At 51.0% G+C, this 17,670-nt stretch overlaps 2 protein-coding genes across 2 annotated transcripts in view; one reads left to right on the forward strand and one right to left on the reverse strand.

Annotated features, from left to right (window-relative positions):
• Positions 1-13,752, forward strand: part of TAOK3 (TAO kinase 3) — a 45,282-nt gene extending 31,530 nt beyond the window's left edge. Inside the window, exons 14-20 of the mRNA XM_054288552.1 lie at positions 4,445-4,681; positions 5,414-5,542; positions 6,241-6,444; positions 8,788-9,027; positions 10,086-10,298; positions 10,654-10,836; positions 11,569-13,752. Of these exons, the coding sequence (XP_054144527.1) occupies positions 4,445-4,681; positions 5,414-5,542; positions 6,241-6,444; positions 8,788-9,027; positions 10,086-10,298; positions 10,654-10,836; positions 11,569-11,730 (1,368 nt within the window). The 3' untranslated portion in view covers positions 11,731-13,752. The remainder of the gene's footprint in view (positions 1-4,444; positions 4,682-5,413; positions 5,543-6,240; positions 6,445-8,787; positions 9,028-10,085; positions 10,299-10,653; positions 10,837-11,568) is intronic.
• Positions 13,753-13,960: 208 nt separating this feature from the next.
• On the reverse strand, positions 13,961-17,012 carry PEBP1 (phosphatidylethanolamine binding protein 1). Its single transcript, XM_054288553.1, has 4 exons — positions 16,850-17,012; positions 16,412-16,521; positions 15,713-15,813; positions 13,961-14,735 (listed from the first exon to the last, which is right to left on the reverse strand). Exons 1-4 carry the CDS (start codon positions 16,982-16,984, stop codon positions 14,518-14,520), a joined length of 564 nt encoding a protein of 187 aa, XP_054144528.1. The 5' UTR covers positions 16,985-17,012; the 3' UTR covers positions 13,961-14,517.
• Between the last annotated feature and the right edge of the window lie 658 nt (positions 17,013-17,670).

Here is a 17,670-nt window from a genome sequence, read left to right on the forward strand (position 1 = left end):
GGCCAGGAAAATGGCACCTTCACATGGAGCTGTTCCCTCTTCTGCTGGAGCACTGATGTTCTATTCCAGAGGGTTGAGTTTCTCCCAATGGACTCATTGGCTGCTGCCTTTGTAGACCTTTCCTCTAAAATTTTGGACTTGTTCTTTCTCATCTCCTCTGCTGTGAGAAGCAGCTGGCAGTGTTGTGCTCAGAGCTCTGCTTCCTCCAGCACAGAGGAGCTTGGAATTTCAGTGAAAACTCCTGTGTTTTAGGAGAGGTTCAGTATCTTGGATAAACAGTGTAGAAAAGGGAGCTCTAAACAGCTGCTGGTTTGGAGGAGAAGTTGTGAGCTCAACTTCCTTATGTAAAGCTAAAATCTTGGAGGGGTGAAAGAAAGTTTGGATTTTATGGCAAATGAACTGCCTGTGGGAGTAGGTTGGAAAAGACATCTCTGTTCTCAGTTCTGTGTATGCCAAAGATGCAGAGAGATAAAAAACTGAGAAAATGTCATACCTTAATGAAAGCTGTTCTGGTTAATTCAGGGTTTTGGTTCTCCTGATTGATTGTTGTGTGCTGCAGGGTGGGCTCCAGGAAACTGCAGCTCTCTGGTGTGAAGGATCCTGACATTTCCTGGTTATGTGGAGAACAAATTCTGTAGTTACCACCTTTTGCCTCATGATAATCTGAGGGGTTGTTTGTGGGCTTCTTCTTGAGGGGCAGCTCTGATCTCTGCTCCCTGTGACCAGGGACAGGGCCCAGGGAGTGCAGCTGGAGCTGTGTCAGAGGGGTTTGGGTTGGATATCAGGAAAGGTTCTTCCCCCAGAGGGTGCTGGCACTGCCCAGGCTCCCCAGGAATGGGCACAGCCCCGAGGCTGCCAGAGCTCCAGGAGCACTTGGACAATGCTCCCAGGGATGCACAGGGTGGGATTGTTGGGGTGTCTGTGCAGGGCTAGGGATTGGACTCCATGATCCTTCCCACTGAGGATATTCCAAATAATTCAGAGAGTTCCAAGAGTCTTTGTCTAAGAGCACCAGAAAGGTGATTAATGGAACATCCCCAAATTTTCTTGTTAAAATGGTTGCCGGAGCTGTTCATTCATTAGGAGTTTAATCTTTAAAACCATAATCCTGGATTCATTCATAGTCTGAAGGGCTTCTCTGGCGCTGGCCTGGGCATGTTCAGTCACTAATGTTCATTTCCTCCACATTCTGCCACCCCTGAGATCACCACGTGCAGACTTTGTCTTTGAACACTGTCCTGAGGAGTGTTGGGCTTGACTGGAGATTGTGGTGATAAATGAAGTCTTTATCATGAGTTTGCTGAACAGAGACACTAAATCCATGAGATGTCCACCAAGTCTGCTGCTCTCCTCTCCCATCTTTAGGATGAGACGCTGCTTTTGTTTTCTTCTGACTTTTTAATGTCTCATCTTCTGTTGTGACTGGAAGGCTTTATCAGCTAGGCTTGTAATTACCAATTGCATCCTATTGTTAGGGATAAATATCCTAGATTTCATGGGAAATCTTTCCAAGATGGAATTCTTGTCACGATAAAGCTGAGCAAAATTGGAAATGGGGTGCAGAGGAGCAGGGAAAAAAACAAGGACAAAAGTTAATGAGTTTTGCTGTAAATAAAACAAGTGCACATTCTACATCTCATTAGAGATCAGACCAAAGGAGACTGGCAGAGTTGCTGGAGGATCCTTAGATCCATTTTTTCTTAGGCTCTTGCTGTTTGCTTTGTTCTGCCAAGGTCTGGGAACGGAGTGTGCCGTGCAGAACATCCCATTGCTCACAAAAGGGCTGGGCCCCAAAAATAGCACATCCAGGAAGATCTGGTACAGCTGGTGGCTCCCAGATCTCCATTTCTCTTCAAGTGCCTGACCAAGGCTGTTCTCTCAGCTGGATGTCACTGAACATGGCAATGGCACATGTGAGGTGTTGGTGGGCTGCCTGTCTCACCTGGCACCTGTCCTTATCATTAACTTGGATTCTCAGAGACATTTTCCTTACCTGGAAGCTTCTGGCAGAGATCTTATTCTTGCTGAACTTGACTGAAATGAGCAAGTTCCTGTGAGTTCTTCCCAACTTCTTCCAAGTGTAGCTGTCCTTGGTACTCTTGGAAAAACCAAGAGCTTTTTGAGCTGTAGCAGAACACAGGGCTGGCTCACAGAGTGTTTGTGTTTCTGTGGTCATTCCTGCCTTCCCACATGCTCCTGGTGGCTGCCTTGGATCTGGTTGTGTCTTAAGCATTTACAGGTTGCTCTGTTGCACCAGGGGCTGAGGTGTGTTTAATCCAGCCTGCTCCAGAATGACACTGAAATTTCTTGCAGGAAGGAATTGGTTTGTCCCTCACCACTGGTGGGTGCTCGGCCTCCCTGGTCACCCTGAGTGTGACAGGGCTGTGCTCAGGCTGGTTCTTTGGTTCCTCTGCAGTCCTTGGGAGGCTCTTCTGAGTTCCTCTTCACCCTCCTCCCAAGTCTTGGGCGTCATTTGAACTGAGACAGGTGGCACTTGCTGCCTGCCTTGGGTGACCACATTCAGGGTGTTCATCTCTTGATTTTGGAGCTCTGACTTGGCTTCTGTCACCTCCCAGCCCTGGAGCCAGCAAGTGCACTGGGATGGCAGCTCCCTAAAGCAGCTGCTCTTCTGTTGAACCTGAGCTTTCCCAGCTCTGTAGGCGTGTCCCATCCTGCATCTAAACTCCAGAAATCTTCACAGAACTGCCTTCAAATGACAGCAGCACCATGCAGGGGCCAGTTTTTGGGCTGCTGTAGAGGAATCCCATCAGGAAGGCTGCAGGAGGGACTCCTGGTTCACAAAGCTTCACCGATCACCTTCAAAGGCCTGAGCTCTTCACACTTAAGTGGCAAAGCAAAGGCCCCCTTGCACAGAATCAGGGGCTGCAGTTCCACACATGTACCAAGTTTTTGATTCTCAGATTGTATAAATGATCAGATCTTCATAAGTTCCTGAGAGTGTCTTTAAAAAAAATAAAAACCAGTCTTGGACACTTTTCTTCTTTTCAAATGGAAGCGTCACCATTTGCATTTTCTTCTCAACATTTTTGGCACAGCCTGTTGGTGTTTTTTTTTCCTTCCTTTCACATGGATACACTTGGGCATGGAAATGAATGTGGAACTTGTGAGTTTGTTTCAGCTGAGCAGGGTTTAAAATCTGCTTAGACCATCTGATCAATCTTGTTAAGAGCACACAGTTCCAGAACAGCGTTCCCTTGTTAGAAAACTTTCAATTCTGGGAAGGAATGAGCTCAGTCTGCCATCATCTTGAATTTTAAGGGGAAGTTTTGAAGGAGGCTCCTCGTAGCAGAAAATAGATGTTGAGGGGTTGAATTGGCATGGGGGTGACTTGAGGAGGAAGGAAAGAATGGGGGTTTGAGGGGGTTCTGGCTGCTTCTTGGGAATCCATGGATCTGAACAAGGTGAATAAGTTGAATCTGAATAAGGATCTTAGTCATGCATCTGTATAAAGTATCTGAGGAATGTTGTCCATCAGCCACATTTGTTTCCAGATCTCCTCCAGTGTGTCCTGGAGTGATAATGATGCCTCAGGTTTTAGTTTTTATATTTTTCAGATTCTGTTCTGCTTTAGTGTCTAAGTCTAGGTTTCCTATTAGGGTATGGTGAGTTCTCTTCATAGAGCAGGGAGACAAAACAATTCCTTCTCTAGCTGGGGACCAAGGGCAGCAGATCCAGATCTCAGGCCCAAGAGCATAAACAGTGGGGACTGAAGAGAGAAAACAATAAGGATGGGACTGCATGGGCTAAAGCTGTAATTGGACAATTAACTCAAACATGCAAATGGACAGAATATGTAAAAGTGAGGGATCTCCTGAGCAATCATCCATTATGTGGCCATTTTGGGTTGTGCTGCCCAAGGTGGATCTGTTGAGGCCTCTTAATAAATCCCTACTTTATTCTTTAGCTCCATCTAGTCTCTATTCTTTAGCTCCATCTAGTCTCTATTCTTTAGCTCCATCTAGTCTCTAGCTCCATCTAGTCTCTATTCTCTAGCTCCATCTAGTCTCTATTCTTTAGCTCCATCTAGTCTCTATTCTTTAGCTCCATCTAGTCTCTATTCTTTAGCTCCATCTAGTCTCTATTCTCTAGCTCCATCTAGTCTCTCTTCTTTAGCTCCATCTAGTCTCCATTCTTTAGCTCCATCTAGTCTCTGCTCGGAAGGCAACCTTCAGAAGGCATCAATGAGTTACCAGTCCCTTCCTTCATGTGTAATATGGCATTTCCAGCTTAATTTTCCTGAGACTAAAAGTCTCAGGAAAAGACGGGGGCTAAAAGTTAGGACAGAGAAACCTCGTGGCTTTGTGAAACCGAACAGCAGCACCTCCAAAACCCACGGATTGCTGAGAGCAGAGCAGGGCCTGGCTCCAGTGAGCTCGTGTGGGAAGCAAGGCCACGGAGCAGTGGGTGCCCTGTTCCCCCCCAGGTTACAAGACAGATCCATGAGCATGAGCAGGAGAACGAGCTGCGGGAACAGATGTCAGGATATAAGCGGATGCGGCGCCAGCACCAGAAGCAGCTGATCGCCCTGGAGAACAAGTTGAAGGCCGAGATGGACGAGCACCGCCTCAAGCTGCAGAAGGAGGTGGAGACACACGCCAACAACTCGTCCATTGAGCTGGAGAAGCTGGCCAAGAAGCAAGTGGCTGTGATGGAGAAGGAGGTGAGTGCTGGGAGGATGTGAGGGACAGGAGAGCCCAGGTTTGCTGCTCAAACCCATGGTCTGAGGTGGAGAAGGAGAGGACAAAGTGTTAAACTGCCCCAAGGGAAATTTAAGTTGGATGTTAGGAAAAAGTTTTTTGCACAAAGTACTGTAATGGTCTGCCTGGGGAGGTGGTGGAGTCACCATCCCTGGGTGTGCTTAGAAGAAGATTGGATGTGGCACTCAGTGCCATGGTTTAGTTGTGGTGTTAGGGCTGGTTGGAACTCAGTCATCTCAAAGGTCTCTTCCAACCTGGTGATTCTGTGACCTTGTGCTCTCTCAAGCAGCCTCACGTCACCTTCCTGGCTGATGGGCACTCTGTTGGCATCCACCAGTGCCACAGCTGCATAAAAGGGGCTGTGGGGACCTTGGTGGGAGCTTTGCCTCAGCTGAGGGGGTGACAAAGCTGTCACTCAGTCTAAAAACTAGCATGTTCATCCACATAACAAACTGGTGTCGTTGTGCCTTCTGGGGTGGCGTTGGTGGAGAGGTGAGAAGCACAAGGAAGCCCTCAGACTTATTGTGAGCATTCTCTGTGTGAGCTGAGTGCTCATGGCTCTGTCTAGCACAGCCACCAAAATGACTGACCAAAAATCAAAAACCACAACAATAATTGGTGCTGGATTCTGCACCTGCTCACTCACCTTTTTTTCTTTTTTTATTGTTTTTTTTTCCTCTCTCTGTACATTGCAGGCAAAGGCAGCTGCAGCAGATGAAAAGAGATTCCAGCAACAGATTTTGGCTCAGCAAAAGAAAGACCTGGCGACCTTTTTAGAAAGTCAGAAGAAACAATACAAGCTTTGCAAGGAAAAGATTAAAGAGGCAAGAAACGCTCATTTTCAGGGCTGAAGGGGTGTGGGATGAACACGAACCACTCTTTTGTTTTGATAAACCTGGGCCAGCCCAGGGGTTTAAGGGATACTGTCAGGCTTGGAAGCAAATTTTGGATTCTCAGCAAGTAAATCTTTAGGAGCTGGGAGCATCTGGCAGCATTTCCAGAACAATTTGTGAGGGTGGCTACAGGTGTTTCACAATTTGCTGTAGAGCAGAATCTTTGAAACCAAGGGTGATGAGGGAAAATGGGACTTTACAGAGAGTTCTTCTTCCCCTTTCTTTCTCCTCATCTGTTTTTTTCTTTCAAGTAATCAGAGCAGCCATTCAATGTCCCTTGACTAAAAGCCCTGTGATCAGTTACATAAATTAGGAGGAGAAGTAACTTCATATGTACCAAAATGCATTCTTTAAGTTGTATTGCAAAAATAATTGTCTGTTTAAGGTAAAGGTGAGAAAATTATAATCAAGGAGCTCAGTGGCCATTTTTCCTCCTACTCTTGGTGTGGGTCCTGGTACAGCTGTAGGGGCACAGGGCTGAGCATGGCCAGGTGACAGGTCTGGTCCTGTTGGTTTGTGGTGGGATTTTGGTGTCCTTTCATGGCCTGAGTGGCAGAGGAGGAGCCAGCAAGGTCCCCCATGTCCTGTGTCACTGTGGTGCTGAGACAAGCCGTGCTTTGACCCTGCAGGAAATGAATGAGGACCACAGCACACCCAAGAAAGAGAAGCAGGAAAGGATATCCAAACACAAAGAGAACCTGCAGCACACACAGGCTGAAGAGGAGGCCCAGCTTCTCAGCCAGCAGAGACTCTACTACGACAAAAACTGCCGATCCTTCAAGAGGAAAACGATGATCAAGAGGCACGAGATGGAGCAGCAGAACATTCGGGAAGTATGGCACTCCTCACTTCTCTCACAGCCTGCTTTAACTGCTTTAACTTTGGGTCTTGGCTGGTTAGGTCTTCATGCTTCTAGTTGCTAGATAGAATTGAGAAAAATGTAAGGAAATATGTTTTGGGAAGTGGTTTTCTCTGCAGCTGTGGCTGTTTTGATCAGTTGAGGGGTGGCAACGTTGACTGCAGCCAGAAACACCCTGTGGCCTCCTCCTCTGATGCCTCATCCCAGCTCCTGAGTGTTGGGTTTGGGGGTCCTGCCCCAGTTTGGGGTGTAGGGAGAGCTGTGGGATGGGGATATGGGCTCTCAAGGAGCAGCTTTTCACACCCTGCTTCCCCTCGTTGGTTCTTGCCCCTTGCCTCAAGGCTGCCTGTGGTGAAACACCACTTTGGAGAAAGAGCTTCCACATGGAGATGTTCCTGTGGCCATCACTGTAGTATCTGAGTTCTTCATGGATGTTATTTTTGGATAGAGACTGTCAGATGAGAGGGCGTTTTAGTGAAAACTGAGTGAGGAGTGGTCAGTAGTTTCCAATTGTGTTTGCCCTGCTATCCTCAGGCTTTCCAGTACCATTTGTACTTGTTCAGAGCTTTGCTGCCCTTGGGTCCAGATGTGCCTGGGGCTGCTCAGCTGCTTTGCTGGGATCCAGATACCTCAACCCAGGCACCTCAAAACTATTGATTCCAGAAATTCAGATTTGAGCACCCTTGTCCCAGCATGTCTGCTCTGTGGCAGGGATGAGAACAGAGTTCAGTGACCTGGCATGGCATTTAACAGGAACACACCTCTGACCTCCTGCATTTAAGCTCTTATGAGAGACCTAATTTTCAGAATGATCTGAGTTTTTATTCCCTGAAAATTGCATCCCTACTAGTTCAAATGTGCCAGTACTAACTACTTGGATCACCTGAAGTAAATAACACTTTCAAGATGTGTTTTCCATATTTTAAGTAACCACAGATGATGTTTTCGTGCAAATGGGAAAGTGTTTGAGGGAAGTGGAATGACTGTGTGTGTTTATGCTGTGTGAACTGAAATCAGGTTGGAACTGGCTTGGCAGAGGCTGGCTGAGCTATCCTGGGATGAAGGCACATGTGCCACAGCTCCCTGCCTGGTCAGTGCCCCACCTGCCTTTGGGAAGTCATTTTGGCACGCCACTACCTGTAAATTTTAATTTTGCCTATCAGGGGTTGAGTTTTGCTTAAATGTGAACACATGCTACACCCTTAGAGGGCAGAAGGAAAGAAACCCTGGCCCTGTTTCCTTGCCCACCCTCTCAGCTCAAACCTGTCCCAGGTGTAGCAGCCACAGGGGCTGAAGTTTGCAGGTGCTGCTGTTGAGAGTTACAGCAGGATTACCAAACGTGCAACAGAATAATTGCATTTTTTTGCTTCTCCTGCAGAAACCCATTAGGCTGAGGCAGCCCTGGGCTGGGCACGGGTGGGGTGGGGCAGCCCTGGTGTGCCTGGCTCAGGCTGTAACCTGAGCCGGGATCAGGGGAGCACAGCCGCATCTGTGAGGGTGCAGCTGGAGCCAGCTCCGTGCTGCTCAGGGTGGGGCTGGCACCTTGAGACACAAATGTGTGCAGTGACCAGGGAGGGAACTGGTGCCTTCCCCTTCTGGGCTTGTGGCTTGGGAAAGTTATCCCAGACTGTGCAGGAGCTCTTGGTGAGCTCCGGTCTTGTTTTAAAAGTGAGCTGCACCTTGGGCCAAATCCCACCTGGGCAATTCACCTTCTCACCTGAGGTGGTGTCAGAGCCACTGACCTCTGCCTTGGGCACTCCAGTGCAGGGGATGGACGGGGGAGCTCGTTCCCAGTACCCACCGGGGGCATGAGGGAATTTAAACCAGACACCCTGAGCAGCCTGGGATGAGTTCAGTGAAAGCTGCTGCGAGTTCCTGCGGGCACCCAGGGCTTGTGTGGGGTCCTGGTGCCACCTGCTGGGGACTCCCGGGGCCATCCCAGAGCTGGGGAGGGAGGGAGGGAGGGAGGGATGGATGGATGGATGGTCACTCAGTGGTCACTCCTAGCATGGATGGGTGGATGGATGGGCGGATGGATGGATGGATGGATGGTCAGTCACTCAGTGGTCACTCCTAGCATGGATGGACAGATGGATGGATGGTCACTCAGTGGTCACTCCTAGGATGGGTGGATGGTCGGTCACTCAGTGGTCACTCCTAGCATGGATGGACAGATGGATGGATGGTCACTCAGTGGTCACTCCTAGCATCCCCATGGCACCGCTGGGTTTGTGTTTCCCTGTGACACACCAGTCCCTGCAGGTGGCAGGAGCTGCAGCAGGGCTGCCCGCTCAGCTCTGTGTGTGTGTGTGTGCAGGAGCTGAACAAGAAGCGGACGCAGAAGGAGATGGAGCACGCCATGCTGATCCGGCACGACGAGTCCACGCGGGAGCTGGAGTACCGGCAGCTGCACACGCTGCAGAAGCTGCGCATGGACCTGATCCGCCTGCAGCACCAGACTGAGCTCGAGAACCAGCTGGAGTACAACAAGCGGCGCGAGCGGGAGCTGCACAGGAAGCACTTCATGGAGCTCCGGCAGCAACCAAAGAACCTGAAGGTGCTGCCGGCTTCCCTTGCTCCTCCTCCAGCTTTCCTTGCTCCTCCTCCAGCCTCTGTCCTCTGCTGTGGGACCACTGCTCTCCACTCCCTGTGCTCTCCCTTGCATCCCCTCCCTTTGCACAGAGCGGCTCTGGATAAGGGATTTTATGGGCTGGGATAGGCCAGAACTCACAGAGGGTTTTTATAGTGCTGTGCTAACTGAGGCTGTTGTAAAATAGTCCAGTCCTAAGCAAAGTGTTAGAGAATTTGTTTCTGACAAGCTGTGTGTTGTTCAGGCCCTCGCTGGTGTCAGCTTAGAGTGATGAAGAGAGGGGGTTTGTGGTTATTTCAGAGTCCAGAGAGAACACAGAGCACTTTGGTGTGGGCTGAGCTCTGTGCACACCCCAGTGTGCTTACAGACCTGTGAGCTGCTCTCTGTGCTAGAGACATGTTCCTCCTCCCAGTGTCACAGAGTATCCTGAGTGGGAAGCGCCCCACAGGGATCAAGGAGTCCAAATTCCAATCCTGGACAGACACCCCAGCAATCCCACCCTGTGCATCCCTGAGAGCATTGTCCAAATGCCCCTGGAGCTCTGGCAGCCTCAGGGCTGTGCCCATTCCCTGGGGAGCCTGGGCACTGCCCAGCACCCTCTGGGGGAAGAACCTTGCTCTGATACCCAGCCTCAAGCTCCCTTACACAGCTCCAGCTGTTCCTGGGGTCACTGGTCACCAGAGAGAAGCACATTGCTGTCACTGTCACACCCTTACTGATTCCTAGGTCTGCAGCCTCCACATAGTGCAAGGTTGAGGTGGGAAGGACATGGAAGGGAAATGATGCTGTGAAAAAGCAGATATGTTTTGGGAGGCAGGTGATCTGCAGGAAGTGGGAAGTGCCCTGGGCTGAGGGAGTGCTGTTTCTGGCCAGGGTGCAGCAGGGCCTGAGCTGCCACTGGTTAATCCCTGTGGGAAGCATGCACAGGGGAGCTGTGGTTCCCACCACCCCACCCATGTGGACATACCACAGCCTCTCCATTCCCAAAGCCCTTCGTGCTCTTCACGTCGTTCCTTCCTTGGCAGGCTATGGAAATGCAGATCAAAAAGCAGTTCCAGGACACATGCAAAGTGCAAACTAAGCAGTACAAAGCACTGAAGAATCACCAGCTGGAAGTAACTCCAAAGAGTGAGCACAAGACAATTCTGAAGAGCCTGAAGGACGAGCAGACACGGAAGCTCGCCATCCTGGCCGAGCAGTACGAGCAGAGCATCAATGAGATGATGGCCTCGCAGGCGGTACGTGCAGGGGGCTCTGGGGCCTGGCAGCACCCTGGGGGGACTGCTCCAGCCACTGAATTGGCAAAACTCTTTAAACAACACATCAGCTGGCACTTTCCCTCTTGGAATGAGTGTCCTGTGGAACTCATGTCCATCCCCTGCTCCCCTGGCATGCTGGGGTTTAGGATTGGATCTTCAGAGGCTCTGCCTCAGTGTGAGCAGAGCAGCTGCTGCTCATGAAGCCTTTTCTGCTTCCTCCCTCTGCCACCAACACCAGTGGCTTTGGGAAGAAAGAGTTGTGTGTGACTTGTGTGGGAGCAGAGGAATTCCCAGCAGGGTTTGTTTGAGCCTTGTTTTGCCCATGCTCTCACAGCTCCGGCTGGACGAGGCCCAGGAAGCAGAATGCCAAGCCCTGAGACTGCAACTCCAGCAGGAGATGGAGCTGCTCAACGCCTACCAGAGCAAAATAAAGATGCAGACAGAAGCACAGCATGAAAGGGAACTCCAGAAGCTGGAGCAACGGGTGTCGCTGCGCAGGGCACACCTGGAACAGAAGGTACCTCCAGAGGGGGTTCTGGGACAAGGGAAGGGTGGAGCTGTGCTGGGGGCTCTGTTCATGTCAGGGGGATTTTGGGGGACACAGGCAGGGTGGATCTGTGCTGGGGGCTGCTGACTGTGCCCCTTGCAGAGGGGATTTTGGGGATACAGGGCAGTGTGAAGCTGTGCTGGGGGCTGCTGTGCTCGTGTCAGAGGGGGTTTTGGGGGGACACGGGGAGGATGGATCTGTGCTGGGGGCTGCTGGCTGTGCTCGTTGATTCTGGGGATACAGGGAGGGTGGAGCTGTGCTGGGGGCTGGCTGTGCTCCTTGAGAGGGGATTTTGGGGACACGGATCTGTGCTGGGGGCTGCTGACTGTGCCTGTTGATTTTGGGGACACAGGGGACATGGATCTGTGCGGGGGGCTGCTGACTGTGCTCCTTGCAGAGGGGATTTTGGGGACATGGATCTGTGCTGGGGGCTGCTGACTGTGTTCATTGATTTTGGGGGACAAGGGCAGTGTGGAGCTGTGCTGGGGGCTGCTGGCTGTGCTCCTTGCAGAGGGGATTTTGGGGGACCTGGGGTAGGGTAGATCTGTGCTGGGGGCAGCTGAATGTGCTCCTTGCAGAGGGGATTCTGGGACACAGGGGACATGGATCTGTGCTGGGGGTGGCTGTACTCCTTGCAGAGGGGATTCTGGGGACACAGGGGACATGGATCCGTGCTGGGGCTGCTGACTGTGCCCCTTGCAGATCGAGGAGGAGCTCGCCGCCCTGCAGAAGGAACGCAGCGAGAGGATCAAGTTCCTGTTGGAAAGGCAGGAGCGAGAGATTGAGACGTTTGACATGGAGAGCCTGCGGATGGGCTTTGGGAATTTGGTCACATTAGAGTATCCCAAGGAGGACTATAGATGAGGTTAAATTTCTTTGCCATTTAAAAACAAAACAAAACAACAAAAAAAAAAAAAAACAAAACAAAAACCACAGAAAGCAAACCAAGTAAGGATAAAACTTGCAAACCCAACATTCCCCATGTTGACGGGCGTGCTCTCTCTCTTTCTGTCTCTCTTACTGACATCGTGTCGGACCAGTGCCTGTATATTCTTATCCATCAGGGGCCCCTTTCCCCCGTCACGTCCCGGTGCAGGACAGCTCCTGGCAGTCTTTTCCATAGTATGTCACAGTATTGATGTCTCTGTGCAATGATTAAAAATGTTTCAGTGAAAACTTTGGAGACAATTTTAATGGAGAAAAAATATATATATATAAAAAAAAAAAAGCCACCAAGTGGATGTATGTTGCTTCTGAGCAATCACTCATTTTACCACCAATCAATGAAAGTACAAGCAAAAAATATTAATAATTAAAAGATATCTACGATCCCAGGGGGAGAGAGACTGAATCCGCAGCCTTACCTTAACTAGCTGCTGCATAATTTTATTTTATTTTTATTTTTTTGGTATTTATTCATCAGGAATAATTAAATAATAAAAAAAAAAGTTTTATTAAAGATTGAAAAAAAAAATTTGATACATTTTACAGAAAAAAAAAACTTAATCGTGCTGTACATATCAGTGGTGACATATTATTACTTTTTTGGGGGTGGGGAGGGGAGGGTGACGACGTGGTGATTTTTAGGAGAACCATGCCAGGGGCAGCAGGGACAAGCCCTGGCCCCTGGGCATATTCTTGATTGTATCATAAATCATTTTCTGCTGTCGCAGAGAATGTGAATACACTTAAATGAGCCCACAGGATCCCAGTAGCACAAATTGGGCTTTGTCAAATCGTGTATTTTGTGTATAGAAGGAATTTAAGGAGAGCTTTTACTTATTTTCATATTGTATTTTAACTGTTTCTCTGATCAAAAATTTTTTTACTTCTTTCCCCCCCTCCCTTCCTGCTCCAGCCACCCCCCACTCTCCAGTTCTGTTCTGGAGCTCAACACTGTCTGTTAGATCATCCCAGCCCTTTTCAGTTTTTCTTTTATTTGGTTTTTTTTGGGGGGTTTTTTTTTGTTCCTCCCCCAAGTCCACCCCCAACCCCATGATCTTGGTCATAAATATTGCATTATTCACACTTTCAAACTGTGTATTTTCTTACAATAAAAAGAGAAAAAAAAAAGGCTTTACTTCTTTTGCATGCACTTTAAAAAAAAAACCAACAAAAAAAAAAGGACAAAAAAACCAACAAAACAACAAAAACATTTTTCAGGTTCCAGGGAAGAGCATGAATAACTGTCAGAGCTTTTAATTATATTTGTAAATAAAAGTGTTCATCACAATGCCTGGCTGTGTCATTGTGGGAGGGGTGGCTCGTGGCCCAGCACAGGTGCAAGGTGGGGATGGGGAGGGGACACATTCCACAGGTGTCCCTCAGCCTGGGCAGGGCTGGGTCCTGGCACTGGAGGCTTTTAGGGTAATGGATTTTTTATTTTTTCATGTCCTCTGAGCAGTCCAAGGATGGATGAGCCTTGTGAGCCCTGCTCCAACAGAACTCTGGTGGGCCTTGGGCTGGAGGAGCTGGGGCTGTTTTCCTGGAAAAGCACTGATCCTCTTTAAATGTTTTCATTGCTGAGCTGATAAAACTGCCCTGGGGTTTTATCTTCACCGGGGTGCTGCTGCTTCCTGTTTGTCAGACCATGTCACTGCAGAGCTTTGATACAGCAGCTTGGAAAAAAGGGGGAAGGCTCCTGATTCTGTGAAGCTGAATTGCACTGGCTTCACCTTTTTTACCTTTTTACACCCACCAGGCTCTACCAAAGGCTCATTGCTGCTCTGGGCACTCGGGAGACACCCCCAGGCCTCACTGGAGCAGCAGGAAAAGCACCTGGGACCTGCAGCTGGGCTGGGAAGTGGCTTCAGGTCAGGGAAGCTGGTGGTGCCCAGACTGATTGTTGGGGTGTCAGATGTGCTGTGGTGATGTGGGGGCTCCTGTGGAGGGAAGAACCCCCATAGGTCTGGGAGTGAGGGGAGATCCCTTGGGGAGAAACTGAAGGCTGGAAATATTTTTGAGATAGAAAGACACGATGGCTTTGAGCTGTGTCCCTCCAGGAATGGGAGCCCTGGCACAGGAACACAACAGCACCCACTGCTCCCTGAGCACTGCCCTCATCCCCCCCAAGAAGACAACCAAGCACACCAAGTACCTTGGGAAGTTTTTAATTGCACTGTGAGCACAGGGCAGGGCACCACAGGACTGAACAGAACAAAGTGGTCTCAGCTTTGGGTGGCAGCAGAGAACAGAGGGAAGTGCTCTAGGCCAGCTCCTGCCTCCCCTCGAGCTGCACCTTCACTACTGTAGTGGTGATGTGGAGGCACTGGCCAAATGTAGGAGGGGGGAAAGAAAGAAAAAAAAAAAGGGGGAGAAGTTTCCCTTGGACTGCCCTCTCCTCTCCTGGGAAAGGGAGTCTCCACAGCCAACACCTGCCCCAAAGTGGTTGTGCACCCACACCCCTGCCACCTCAAGCCATGCCAAGACAGCAGAGACCCCCTGAATTGACACTAATTCACAAAGGCTACTGTTTCCCTTAAGCAGGTCAGTTTGGAGCCAGGGGCAGCTCTAGCTAGGATACCACGAGCATCAGCACAGGGACAGAGCAGGGACAGTGACAGTGACATTGTCAGAGCAGGACACTCGGCTCAAACTCATTAACAGAACACAACCGGAGCGCCGTGCCCAGCCCCACCGCGGGCCCTGGCCCTACTTCCCCGAGAGCTGCTCGTAGAGCTTGGGCACGTAATCGTCCCACTCGGCCTGGTAGCAGGTGCCCGCCACGGGCGCGCCCAGCCCGTACTTGCTGCGGAACGCGGCCACCTTGAACTTGCCGCGCTTGTCCCCGGAGCGGTTGGAGAGCACGGGCTCGCTGCAGGCCAGCGGCTGCGGCTGCTCGTACACCAGCCACACGTAGCGGTGCAGCCCTGCGGAGGGACGGACGGGCTCCGTCAGAACCCTGCAGCACAGCAGGCTCGCTGGTCAGTCACAAGGTTTTATTATCGTTCCTTTCTTTCCTTGCCAGCTTTCTGATTAAATCCTTTCTTCTGTTCTTCTAGTACAGTTTAAATATATCATTTTCTTTTAATATAATATATATTAATAATAATATCTTTTCTCCTGAGAGGCCTCAGAAATCAGTTGTAAACATCAATTATATGCTGCTGTGGAATGCAACAAGTGCATCTTTGATTGGTCTCGTGTGGTTGTTTTTAATTAATGGCCAATCACAGTCCAGCTGTCTCAGATTCTCTGGTCAGTCACAAGATTTTTATTATTGTTCTTTTCTTTCCTTGCCAGCTTTGTGAGGAAATCCTTGCTTCTGTTCTTTTAGTATAGCTTTAATATATCATTTTCTTTTAATATAATATATATCATAATATCTTTTCTCCTGAGAAGCTCAGAGGCCTCAGAAACCAGTTGTAAACAATAATTACCTGCTGCTGTGGAATGCAACAGGTGCATCTGTGATTGGTCTCATGCAGTTGTTTTTAATTAATGGCCAATCACAGTCCAGCTGTCTTAGACTCTGTGGTCAGTCAAAAGATTTTATTATCATTCCTTTCTATTCCTTGCTAGCTTTCTGATGAAATCCTTGCTTCTGTTCTTTTAGTATAGTTTTAATATATAATTTTCTTTTCATAGAATACATATTATAAAATAACAACTCAGCCTTCTGAAACATGGAGTCAGATCCTCATCTCTTCCCTCATCCTGGGACCCCCGTGAACATCACCACCCCCCAGGTGAGCCCACAGCTGCCCAGGGAAGGTGCACTAAGGCTGGATCCCTGCTGTGTGCAGCCCCCAGCAATCCTGCATGGATTGTTCCTGCAGGGCTCTCCCCACCCTGCTGCACTGGGTGTGATCCACAGCAGCACCTGGGAGCTGCTGCAGGTACCGACCTGTTCCCTTGGGAGGCCCGGAGCCAACGTAATCCGACATGACGGTCCCGCTGCCCACGTTGTTGCCCTTCATGTTGGTCACCAGGAAGTGATGCCACTCCCTGAAAGCACAAGGCACAGAACAATCTGGCAGAGCCACAGATAAGAACAATCTTTGTCACTCCAGCTGCTGCTTTTCCATGAGGCTGTCAGCATGGAGTAAACAAAGAGCTGCCATTCCTTGTTTGCCAAACCCAAAGAGCACCAGTCCCAGAGAAGGCACTGCTTTGTTGGGATGCACAGCCTGCCAAAACCAGCTCCATGTGGCCGCAGGAAACCCACAGCCTGACCTCTGAGAGTGGGGATTCCAAACACTGCTGAGGCTGACTTGAAGAAGGTGAGCTGGTCCCAGATTTAATATTCTGCTGCCAGCAAAGACCTAATTCCAACTCACATACGTGCTAAATTAGAGCAAGCAGTAAATGCTGTGCTGCTCCAGCTACAACAGACTTTGAGCATCCTTGATAAGAGCAGCTGCTCCTCCCCATGCTGTCCCTGGCTCAAGGAGAGATGCAAGGACGCGATTTCTATGACAAGCCACAGCCGCACAGCTGCACCTTAGGCAGAGCACAGCCCCACCTCCTCCTTAAGCCTCTGCTCAGCCCAAGAGAAATGATCCTTTCTCCCCACGCAGAACACGGAGCTGTCCATCCTCACTACCTGAACTTCGGGTCCTTCCGACTGGGCGCATCAGGGTCCGTGAGAACCAGGGTGTAAAGCTTCTGGGGATCGCAGCCGTCCCACTCGATGCTGGTGGGGCGATGCTGGACCTGCAGGGGTGACCGCGTTAGCACCGGCCGCGCTGCCAGCGCCAGCCACCTGCCCTGCACACGGGGCCAGCACGGCCTGCGCTGGCAGCGCCACCCGAGGGCTCAAAGGCCATTCGTGCCAGCTCGCCCTGGCTGTGAGAGCCACGGGTTTTCTCTCCTGCGACAAGGCCGCCCCCACAGCAAGGCCGCCTCCACAGCTCAGCCCCTCTCTGTGCCCCGCACCCGGGGAAGCTCCGGCGGCAGCTGCCGGAGGGACAGCGCAGGAGGCCCGGCCGCATCCCGCCATTTTGCCGCGCCAACCCCCGCGCGTAGGGCCGGGGCTGCTCACCTGAGTGGGCGTGAGCACCTTGCCCAGCTCGTCGATCTCCACGGAGCCATACTTGACCCTCAGCGGGTGCGCTGGCTTCTGCTCCACCTCGGAGAGGCTCAGCGGCCCGTCCCACTTGGCCAAGTCCACCGGCATGGCGACGTTTGTGGCTGTGGCTGTGGCTGCGACGGCGGCGGCTCCGAGCGGCCCGAGCCCCTTGGCGGAGGCACCGCCCCGCTCAGCTCCCATTGGTGGAGACGCCGCTATGCTCCCTTCCCATTGGTGGAGACGCACCACCGGCCTCCCCCGCCCCAGCTCTATGGCGCCCCCAGGCGGAGCCGAGGGGGACCGGCCGATCTCCCGTTACCTGGGCCAGCACTGTCGTCCCTACCGCTAATTAGGTTAATTAATAATTAATGTACCAGGGCCCAGTGGAGCAACCCTGTGGGTCTCAGCGCTCTGTTTCACGCACGCCTTGGTGCTTCCAAGCTGCCATGTGTAAGGTGTCCTGGAGAAACCCGGGCATAGTTGCGTGGTTACGGTCCTCGCTGCGGGGTTACACAGAGAAACAACCATTTATCTCTGCTCTTCCCGCTCCGCGGTTTGTGCGGTGTCTCTGAGTGGGGGGATTAGAGCAGCTCTCTGGACGTGCGGGTCGCTTACCGCTCAGAGAACACTGCTTAGGGAACCCCACTCAGCACACACCGCGCTCTCCGGTTCAAACACTCCCGGTCCGTGGGCGGCACCGGGGGCAGCGCCAGCCCCGCTCTGCTGGGGCCGCCCCACATGGCCGAGGGGGGGGTGAGGTGACCCCAACATGGCGGGCGGCCCCGCGTTGGGGG

This window comes from Melozone crissalis, unplaced genomic scaffold, assembly GCF_028551555.1.
Source record: "Melozone crissalis strain CALT ecotype California unplaced genomic scaffold, PUWL_Pcris_2 ptg000063l_1, whole genome shotgun sequence".
Lineage (NCBI taxonomy): Eukaryota > Metazoa > Chordata > Aves > Passeriformes > Passerellidae > Melozone > Melozone crissalis.

Bases quoted from the DNA above. Each gene is read 5' to 3' on its own strand.
- PEBP1 (XM_054288553.1), bottom strand. From the start codon at position 16,984: ATGCCGGTGGACTTGGCCAAGTGGGACGGGCCGCTGAGCCTCTCCGAG. The intron at 16,522-16,849 runs GTGAGCAGCCCC...TCACCCCTGCAG, and splicing joins AGGTGCTCACGCCCACTCAG to GTCCAGCATCGCCCCACCAG. The intron at 15,814-16,411 runs GTAGTGAGGATG...TTGTGCTTTCAG, and splicing joins CGGAAGGACCCGAAGTTCAG to GGAGTGGCATCACTTCCTGG.